The sequence below is a fragment of the Ovis aries genome, chromosome 23, assembly GCF_016772045.2.
Source record: "Ovis aries strain OAR_USU_Benz2616 breed Rambouillet chromosome 23, ARS-UI_Ramb_v3.0, whole genome shotgun sequence".
Lineage (NCBI taxonomy): Eukaryota > Metazoa > Chordata > Mammalia > Artiodactyla > Bovidae > Ovis > Ovis aries.
Genome location: NC_056076.1, coordinates 57,819,033 through 57,829,355, shown reverse-complemented (window position 1 = coordinate 57,829,355; position 10,323 = coordinate 57,819,033). Strand labels below are relative to the sequence as shown.

Genomic DNA, 10,323 nt, shown 5'->3' with positions numbered 1-10,323 from the left:
CAAATCAAGGGGCAAGAATGAAGTAGAAGAACAAGACTTAGTCCATTTAGATACTATTAATGGGTTTGGTACAGCTTCCCTGGTGGTTTAGATGGTAAAGAATCTGCCTGCAATGCAGGAGACCTGGGTTCGATCCCTGGGTCAGGAAGATACCCACGCAGGAGAAGGGAATGGCAATCTACTCCAGTATTCTTGCCTGGAGAATCCAGTGGACAGAGGAGCCTGGCAGGCTACAGCCTATGGGGTCACAAGCGTCGGACACGACTTACTGACTAAACCACCACCACCACCACCACCAGTGGGCGTGGTACAACTGAAACGAGATCGAGAGCACCCCTGGAATCTTACTTTCTAGCTCTGTGTTGATATACAAGCTGCCGGTGGCCACCTACTTAGCACCTGGGCAACTCAGGTCTTTAAGAAGAACCGTACAATTCCTGAGAGACGCAGGGCTCAGTTCAAGACCTTCCTTTAGCCTCCTACACCAGGCTTGAAACAGACAAAGTATCTGATAAAGTGGAAGTGTTAGTTCCTCAGCCGCGTCTGACTCTGTGACCCCGTGGACTGTGTAGCCGGAGTCCCTCCGTCCATGGAGTTCTCCTGGCAAGGATACTGGAGTGGGTAGCCATTCCCTTCTCCACAGTATCTTCCTGACCCAGGGATTGAACCCAGGTCTCCTGCATTGCAGGCAGATTCTTCACTATCAGAGCCGCCTGGGAAGCCCAATCTGATAAATGTCAGCCAAATCAATCATGGACTCTGAAGAGATTAGTATTGAGCATTCATGCTCTTCTGAAATTAAATCTTTAAGATTTTTTATCTTAAATATGTCTCACTTCTCAAGAATTTATGAAGCAGAAAATAAAAAAAACATAATGAATTAGCAGACAAGTGCACTGCCGTCTCCTACAGTCAGCGCACAGTCATGAGTCCCAGCGAAGCGGAAGACGGGTGACCCTGAGCGCCCCATAAGGCGCCCTTTCTCACAGCCGCGCGGCGCGGTGGGGATGGCCTGCTCTCTGTCCTGGGGCAGCAGCAGAATGAAGCGAGATGCCAAGTTTTGCTGGAACTGAGATTCGGGAGAAGTGTTTAGAAGGAGAAACTGGTTTGGAAGGTAAGGTAACTCCAGGTAACTCAACCCATTTTGGAGTGGCTCTTTGTACCTGATCAAGTGTCTTAAAAAGAAAATAGGTATGCTGCATTTTTCAGATTAGACTTTTTTTTCCCCCAGAAAGGCAATGAATGGAGCTCTGTTTCATCGATATGTACCTCTTTATTACTTCCCACTGAATACACCTTGACAAATTAGGGAGAAATGGCAGAAATGTTACGTTACCAGCTAACGTGTGTGTGTGCCAAGTCGCTTCAGTTGTGTCCGACCCTTTGTGACCCCATGGACGGTAGCCCGCCAGGCTCCCTTGTCCATGGAATTCTCCAGGCAAGAACACTGGAGTGGGTTGCCATTGCCTACTCCAGGGGATCTTCCCAACCCAGGGGTTGAGCCCCGCCTCTTGTTTGGCAGGTAGGTTCTTCACCACTAGTGCCGCAAGTACACTGGCACAGCTCAGGCCAGCCAGGCTCCGTCTGTGGTCTATATCCTGTCACCTGAGTCCTGGGAGTGAAGAGGGAGAGGCTCCCAAGTGCTGTGTGGTCCCAAAAGAAGAACCAGCAATGTCGGAGTGGAGCTTGGAGGGACTGATGAAGAATTAGGAACCGCCCAGGCATTTAGCAAGGGACTACCCTCTCCAAACCAGGGGCTTCTCTGGTGGCTCAGACAGTAAAGTGTCTGCCTGCAATGCAGGAGACCCAGGTTCGATTCCTGGTCAGGAAGATCCCCTGGAGAAGGAAATGGCAACTCACTCCATACAGTCCATGGGGTCGCAAAGAGTCAGACACAACTGAGCAACCTCACCTCACGCTCTCCAAACAGGAGGAGGGCGCAGGCGTTAGGGTGGAGGCACTGTTTTGCTGCAGCCTCTCAAGCCAAGCTCTCTCCACTTTCTAACCCCGGGCATCAACTTCCCAACAACACTGGCACCACCGGCCGGCTGAGTCACCACTTGTCAAGCATTTACTTCCTCAGGTCTATGCACGCCTCCAGAAAACCAGGCCATGATTTTTCACATTTCTAATGTATCCCAGTATAGCACTTTGCAATTGTGCTGTTCTTGTTCCTGGGGCCTCGCAGGACATCAGGACAAGCCCTCTTCAGGTTGACCTGGCATCAGATCGCCAGCCGGAACACGGCCGCAATGCTGTGTGAGGTCCTTTCTGAGCAAAAGACCAAGGCTGTGTGATCGGTTAAGCCTTTGTTTTAATAAAATGGTCATTATTACTAGTACCTCTCTTTGAAAAGTGAAATGGTAATGCGTGAAAAAACAGCAAACAAGGCTGTCTTTTGTTTTCAGTGGGAAAAAGACGTGTGACTATTTTAAGCAAATTATGCTAAGAAACAGCAGAATTATAAATAGAACATTAAGGGGAAAAGTGGGAGGACACATATATCACAGCACTTACGGCAGCAATTTTATGCTCACTACAACTCTGGGAGCAGGCAAAACTCAGTGTTATTACCGGTCAAAGACAAAAATGAGGCTATGTACCTTAAACTATCTAAACTTAACCAAGGGTAACACATATCCCTAAACACATCCAGGACTTCTATTATTCTGATTGAATTCTGAATTGCTGGGCTTCTTGTTTAATTGGATTGATAAAAACCTGTCAAACTCCTGTGCCTCGAAGCAAAGTTCTCCCTACGATGCACGGGTGGCGCAGGAAGCCGGGAAGAGGGCCTGAGATTTGAGGCAGCGACAGGCTCCACCCGCAGGGGGACCCAGGCCCGACCTCCCGGTCAGCTCAGCAACGCGCTTAGCTAACCAGTGCAGCGAGGTAATAAAATGTGAGAAACTTGGTGGAAGTGAAAGAGGAAGAGCGAAAAAGCTGGCTTAAAACATTCAGAAAACTAAGATCATGGCATCCAGTCCCATCACTTCATGGCAAATAGATGGGGAAACAGTGACAGACTTTCATCTTCTTGGGCTCCAAAATCACTGCAGATTCGCTGCAGTTTCAAGGTTGCAATTAAAAGATGCTTGCTCCTCGGAAGAAAAGCTATGACCAACCTAGACAGCATTTTAAAAAGCAGAGACATTACTTTGCCGACAAAAGGCCATCTAGTCAAGGCTGTGGTTTTTCCAGTAGTCATGTATGGATGTGAGAGTTGGACTATCAAGAAAGCTGAGCATCGAAGAACTGAAGTTTTTGAACTGTGGTGTTGGAGAAGACACTTGAGAGTCCCTTGGACTGCAAGGAGATCCAACCAGTCAATCCTAAAGGAAACCAACCCTGAATATTCATCAGAAGGACTGATGCTAAAGCTGAAACTCCAATACTTTGGCCACCTGATGCAAAGAGCTGCTGCTGCTGCTGCTAAGCCACTTCAGTCATGTCCGACTCTGTGCGACCCCATAGATGGCAGCTCACCAGGCCCCCCCGTCCCTGGGATTCTCCAGGCAAGAACACCGGAGCGGGTTGCCATTTCCTTCTCCAGTGCATGAAAAGTGAAAAGTGAAAGTGAAGTCTCTCAGTCGTGCCCGACCCTCAGCGACCCCATGGACTGCAGCCTACCAGGCTCCTCCGTCCACGGGATTTTCCAGGCAAGAGTACTGGAGTGGGGTGCCATAGCCTGAGCCGACTCACTGGAAAAGACCCTGATGCTGGGAAGGATTGAAGGCAGGAGGAGAAGGAGACGACAGAGGATGAGATGGTTGTATGGCATCACCGACTGGATGGACATGAATTTGAGCAAGCTCCAGGAGTTGGTGATGGACAGGGAAGCCTGGCGTGCTGCAGCCCCTGGGGTCACAAATAGTCGGACACGACTGAGTGACTGAACTGAAGAAAATGTGAGGCTAGGCAACCTGGTGTAGACTTAATGCTCACATTTATGAACCAAATGAAAACAAAGATCAAAATACTATCAGTCACACATGTACATGAACTTTAAATCTACTTGAAGACTTCTTTTTAACATACATTTTTCAGAAGGTTTAAGGGATCTACTAATATGATCCCATGGAGAAACACTCCAACAAGGGGAAAAAAAACCCCCACAAAACTAATGCCTAAAAGCAAACTTTTATTAGTTTAACTTTTAGTTGGCACAAGACACCACACGTTTATTCACAGGAGCTGGAGCAAATGTCCGCAGCAAATGTACTACAATTTCAAGAAAAGAACTGCACATGTATTAGTGTGCTGGGTGCAGGGAAACATGCTGTGAATAGAAAATAAGTCAGAGTGGGCATCTTGCCACGAGACCCCTGAAGGCAGAATTTAAAAAAACGTGACGGCTGCTTCAAGCACCCCTCATTCCATAGATTTCTGACCTGATCATCACTTCTTATTTTCTATTACCAGAGTATATTTATTAAAAGCGCAGAAGTCAAGGGGTCGTGAATCAGAAAAAAAATTTTTGCAACTAAAAAAAAACCCAAAAAGTTAATAGGTCACAAGGTCAAACTGGGATGGCTGTTTCAAGCGAAGGCGGGGCAGGGACAGTACCGTACGAGGGCACTGCGTCTCTGGCATCGTCCTCGCCATATAACACCTGGCTGCCTAGACGAAGAGTAAGATGACACAGCTTTCATGGCCACATCTAAGTTACCCTCGTCCCCACCTACATGCCCCTAACAGCGCCTACTTACTGTGGTCAATGTAAAACGTCCGGCCGTCCAAGTGGATCCTTTCTTCCCAGCCAGGCTGGTATCAGGGGAGAGAGACAGAGAAGACAAAAATAGCCAGCAGTTCCAAAATCAAAGGCGAATGCTAGAGACCCTGCGGCACCTTCTCCCCGGGGGTACATTTTCCCATAAAGAGTAAATGAAACGGGAACATTTCAGATGAACTAGTGACAACACCCAGCAACACACTTTTGCACACGTTCTGCAGTCCAGCTGTACTCGCTGGGTGATGAACAGGGACCAGGGGCTCTTATTTCAGAAGCTTCACGGGGAAACTTCGGCACACTGTGAGACAGTGGAGCCTGGGATGGAATAGCTCATCTAATTAAATGTATATTTACTGAGTCCTAAAGGGAGGAGGAAGGTTGATATAAAATGTGAGAGATGGAGGCTATATCCATGTCATCAGGTGGTTGAACAGTCTAATGTAATTCTCTATTGTGAACTCTCACTACTCAGGAACCAACAGATCTGGATAATTTTTCCGAGGTCAGTCTTGTGTGCTTTCATTATCTGGACTGTGCCCACGTGCTACTGAAGTCTAGAATCCAGCAGACCTAAACAGCCTGCCACCTTTCACCTTCTAAACCCTCTCTCCAGTCTCTCCTCTGGGCTCCTTCCATCTAAACCCCGGAACCCAATATCTGGGGAGTGTGTGACATTTGTATAACCCGATGAATAAAGACTTCACCCTGATCTTTCGAGTTTCAAATTTGGCTGTATGTATAGTACCATATAGCAGGCAATAGAAAGGTTCTTGGGAAACAATCACCAAAAAAATTCCCAGTACTGTTCCACTTTAAAGAAGTCTTGGAGTGGGCACCACTCCCTACCTTTCAGCCTCCGTAAGGGTTTTTAAAAAATGGGGGTGGGGGTGGGGGGTGGGTCAAGAAGGAAGCATGGAGAAGGTTTCATTCAAAATTTAACTTGGAATGAATAGCTCATTTCTCACTCAGGCCCCAAAAAAGAACTGATAAAAATTAGATTTATAAACAGTCATCGACAAGGGAGAACAACTTAAAATATCTGCAGGATAAATGACTTAGAGAAACCTTCTGCGATTACTTACGCCTTTTTCTCCCACAGTCTTTAATATTTTTATTCCTATGACTAAATCAGCAGTATGGATGGAAATCAATGGTTGCTAAGTTACAAGATAAATGTGTGCTGCTTAACTCATCACCTGCAGAGAAAGCCTCGAACATCCTAGCGGCAAGGTGTACCTTCCACTAGCAAGAGGGCAGCCATGCCGACCCCTCTCTCAGAAGAGCTACGTGCGGTGTGAACTGTGTAAACTGAGTCTATTAAGAACTTACAGACCAAAGGGACTCAACCCAGAGAAGAAGATCACAGGGCTTCCCTATCAGTACCGAGCCCGTGACTCAGTAAACACTTTCAGACTGGTCTGTGGGTCTCCAGTGTACTCACAGGAAGAGGGCCAAGGTCATTGGGGTTTAAGGATGCCTTTGACCGCATGTGTACTGGAAATTTCAGGCGTGGATCTTCCTGAAAGAGAAATGAAAAAGGCAGGAGATGTTAGGAGTGACTGACCGTGGGTAGTATTGGTCCTCCCCTTCGGGAGGTGTGTGCTCCGCAGCAACCAGGCTGCCTGTACGTGGCGATGCACTCCTGCTGCGTGGGGGAGGGGAGGATCCCACCTTGGTGTAGGAAGCCTGACATCCCAGCTCTCATAAATGATTCCACTCTTCCTTCTTGTCCTCGATGAGAGGAGGAGAGTAAGAACATTTAAGTAAAAGGTTTTCCCAAGACCCAGAGCAGATGAAGAGGGAGAGGGTTCCAGCAGTGATGTTACCATGGAAACCAGAGTGGAGGATGCTGGTGAAGACGAGGCCCTAGTCCACTTGGAGGGGGTGGGGACACCGGTTTGTATAGCTCCCTATGGACCTTGAGCCCTGGCGTGAGGGCAGCTAACCTGTTAGCAACAGCCTCTCCATCAGCACTTAAGTCTACTGTTGCTCCCTTCCACCTCTCTTCAGCTAAAGCCGAAAGTCTGAAATCTGGTCTGACTGCCCAGGCATGTCCTGCCCCAGAATTAGTTGGCAACATCTTATCAAGTCACATCCCCGTGAGAGAACTTCACCGGGATTCTTGACCAAGTTCTATAAATTCTTAAAGTTCTATAGATCTTAAAAGTTCACAAAATACTTTTCTTAAGAGATATGCTTTATCAGATACCACACAGAACCAATGAAAGAAAAATACATGCCCTGACATCTTGGGTCATGCTTTGTAACTTACCAAGAGCAGTCAGATGTACGATCCTGCAGCTACCTTGCTAGGAGGTTGGGCACATAATCTCTGCTCCCTTAGACAAGGAAACCGAGTCTCACAGAGAACAAGAACTTGCCCAGAGGTTCTGGTTTAGAGTCTAGCAGTTGCCCCTTCACTTATACAGACCCAATTAAAAATGCAGGGCAACCTAGGGAATCCCAATTTTAAACTCAAAAGATTAGAAAACAAACAAAATGATAATCTTTTAAGCTCAAATGACTAGAAAACAAAATGATAACATTATTAACTAAATAAGCCTAACAGGAAAACAAAAAGTCACCCTAAAATCTTAACAAAACCCAAAACAACCCTGTATTTCAATAATGTTAAAGCCTTTGTTGCTCTTAAAATTACTAAAAGGTTTTCTGCCTCAGCATTTTCCCAAGTCAGCAAGAAAATGAAATAGTTAATATAAAACTGGGAAAATAATAAACCTCACTTTTTGCTGGAGATATGAAGTTACATATGGTTATATACCAAGACTGTATTAAACATCTGGATTATGGAGCGTGACTGCTAATGGGCATGGGGTTTCCTTTGGCGGGATGGAAATGTCCTACAACTGATGATGGTGATGGCTGCCCGTGTGTGATGCTCTAAACATCATTCTGAGGTATGTTTTAAACGGGTGAATTGTATGGGATGTGCACGATACCTCGACAAAGCTTTAAAAATGTTTCTCCCAAATGAACAGTATAAACCCTTAGTATCACCAGATAATGACAAAGTGACAGGTTTGGGGGCTGGCAAGAACAACGACAACAAAAATCACACATGCACAAATCAACCTGTGCTTTCTGTCAGCTATAAGCAAACTGTTAATAGAAGCAATAAATCATATTAGCAGTTTTCGATGGAAATTGATCTTGAACTTTTTAAAGGGATAATTAGAGACCTAAAAACACTCCAGCATTCTATAGCATACTGGAACACCTACAGTGTAAGTAGATATACAAGTAGCTTTAGGATTCAGAAGGTCCAAAAAGCTGATCATCTGATAAACATCTGTGACTGTTTTGTCATGGAAAGAGGAAAACCTTAGAATGGTGAATTCCACCAAACACATCCAAGGCTAACTGTGAGCTGGCCCAAGTAATGTCCCCACCATGGGGAACCCTGGGCCCCCCACAGCCCTGGATGATGCTGGATTCAGAGAAAGTCCGAGGCTGGGATCACAAGGCCGGGGCTTCTGGATGCTCCATGCTTGGAATTATACATGCAGGCTACTGTGAAAGACAACCAGCTCTTCTGGTAAAGAGCTGCTGATTGAAAGAAGATAAACAAACAAAAAATCAACTGCAATTAAACAAAAGTGACCAACCGGGAATGGGGGAAGAAGCATGAAGAATAAAATAAACTCCGTTTCCCAGGTCTACTAAAATGGCCCGGCACAGAAATCTGGAAGCCAGAGAATGTGAGGGCTGGAGGCAGCGGTGTGTGTGTGGGGGCATCACGTGATTTTATTGTACTAACAAAAATCAAAACACTGGCAGCAGCTGCCATCCATCAGGCTCTGGGAGCTCAGCCTAGGGGGCCCCACGGAGCCGCCCTCCCATGGACTCCCCTGACCGACAGAGGGCGCAGCCGGCAGGGCAGGAAAACAGCCAGGCCCCATGTGAGCTGGGACAACCGGAGGGACGAGAGTCAGCCGGAGTCCCAGCGAGGTGAAGGAGTGAAACACACAACTCGGGCTGGGCTGTTCTCCCTTGCCTCAGCACAGAAGAGCCTCCTTCACAATTACATCAGTATTTCACAACCGCTTCCCTCAAATACAGTTGAAAGGGCTTTTAAATAGAAGGCAAAGATCAACATAAAAAAAAAAAAGGTTTCGGGGAGTTCCCTAGCAGTCCTGTGGTTAAGGCTTCGCCTTCCAAGGCAGGGGGCATGGGTTCAATCCCTGGTTGGGGAACTAAGATCCCACATGTCTCCCCTACCCGCAATTTCTTATTAGACTTATTAAAAACAGATAAAGTAAGGGCATGCTGGCTGGTTGAAAAAACAGTGGTGCTTTTTCCAGCCTGGAAGGGAGCAACCACCAGACCTGGACTACAGTGACTTTTATGAGTTTGGACCTGGGCAGAAAAGAAAACAAGCCTAAAACTTAATTACGGTATAATCTTTCTCATTACAGAAATAAGCCAATGCTTTGTCCTGTAAAAGACATAAATATGTTCTTACACACATGCTTTGAGCTGCTTCTTCAGCAGAAGCAATAGACACACTGAAGCCTCGTGTAATCTCTTCTCACCTCCCTAGGGGTCTCCCCGAGATCCACAGCCAACCCACCCCTGTGGGGGCCAAGAGATGCGCATTTGACATGTCTGACTTGATTACCGACAGCAGGCTGGCATCCTGCCTCTGTGATTCGTGAGTACAAAGGGCTGTGTTTTATAAACAGACTCAAAGGGGGGGGGGGTGTGTGCGCGTGCGTGCGTGCGTGTGTGTGTGTCAGACTCTGCGACCCTATGGACTGTAGCCCACCAGGCTCCTCAGTCCATGGGATTCTCCAGGCAAGAATACTGGGGCCAGTTGCCATTTCCTTCTCCAGGGGATCTTCCTGACCCAGCAGCGATCGAACCCACATCTCCTGCATTGGCAAGTGGATTCTTTACCACTAGTACCAGCCTGGGGAAGCAAAAGGAAGGTTCTTCTATCAATGTATACAAAGGAGAAGCTTCTGGTTTGTGCAGGGCTCGAGAGCACACGGGGTGCAGAGGGAAGATGTCCGTTTTCATCCCTCTTGACCTGTCTGACCGGTTTTTCTTTCTTTTATGACAATGCTCAAATCTAAGAATAGCTGTTCTTTCTTTAAAAAACAAACAAACAAACAAAAACAAAGCAACCCCCAAAGTAACTCAACACAGGTTTTAAGCTGAAAGTTATCTTCTTGTTTCTCCCCATCCCTCCACCTTTTGTCAGAATAAACACGTGTTCAGAGCATGTGCTCTGCAGCCAGCGCTGCGGATGGGCCTTTGTTTAGCAGGGATAACGCAGCTGTGTCAGGGCCTCCACGCTGAGCGGGGAAGGGTGTTGACGGCTGGTGGAACTCTTTGTTGCTCCCTTCAGGATTTTCATGACAGCACCCGTGACAAAACATTGTTTTAACAAATTGAAATTTGAAAATCAGTGAGTCACGAGTATCTGGTCGAAAGGGGCAATGGGAAATAAAAAACTGGGTTTCATTCAGCAACAATGCAGGCAATAAATAAAGCGGGTGCTATTTAAAAGAAAACCTGCCCAGCTGCGATTACACTGCAGTTGTGGCGTGAAAGGCTGTGAAAAGGTT

The 10,323-nt window shown here is 46.8% G+C and overlaps 1 protein-coding gene across 17 annotated transcripts in view; it reads right to left on the bottom strand.

Annotated features, from left to right (window-relative positions):
- Positions 1 to 10,323, bottom strand: part of NEDD4L (NEDD4 like E3 ubiquitin protein ligase) — a 370,632-nt gene that overhangs the window by 46,309 nt on the left and 314,000 nt on the right. For 10 of the 17 annotated variants that reach the window (XM_042239245.1, XM_027960942.2, XM_042239246.2 and 7 more), the window contains 3 exons: positions 6,174 to 6,251; positions 4,710 to 4,764; positions 4,567 to 4,620 (listed from right to left, as the gene is read on the bottom strand). In XM_042239245.1, the coding sequence (XP_042095179.1) occupies positions 4,567 to 4,620; positions 4,710 to 4,764; positions 6,174 to 6,251 (187 nt within the window). The remainder of the gene's footprint in view (positions 1 to 4,566; positions 4,621 to 4,709; positions 4,765 to 6,173; positions 6,252 to 10,323) is intronic. The other 7 variants (XM_027960943.2, XM_027960945.2, XM_060405300.1 and 4 more) reach the window with 1 other exon arrangement.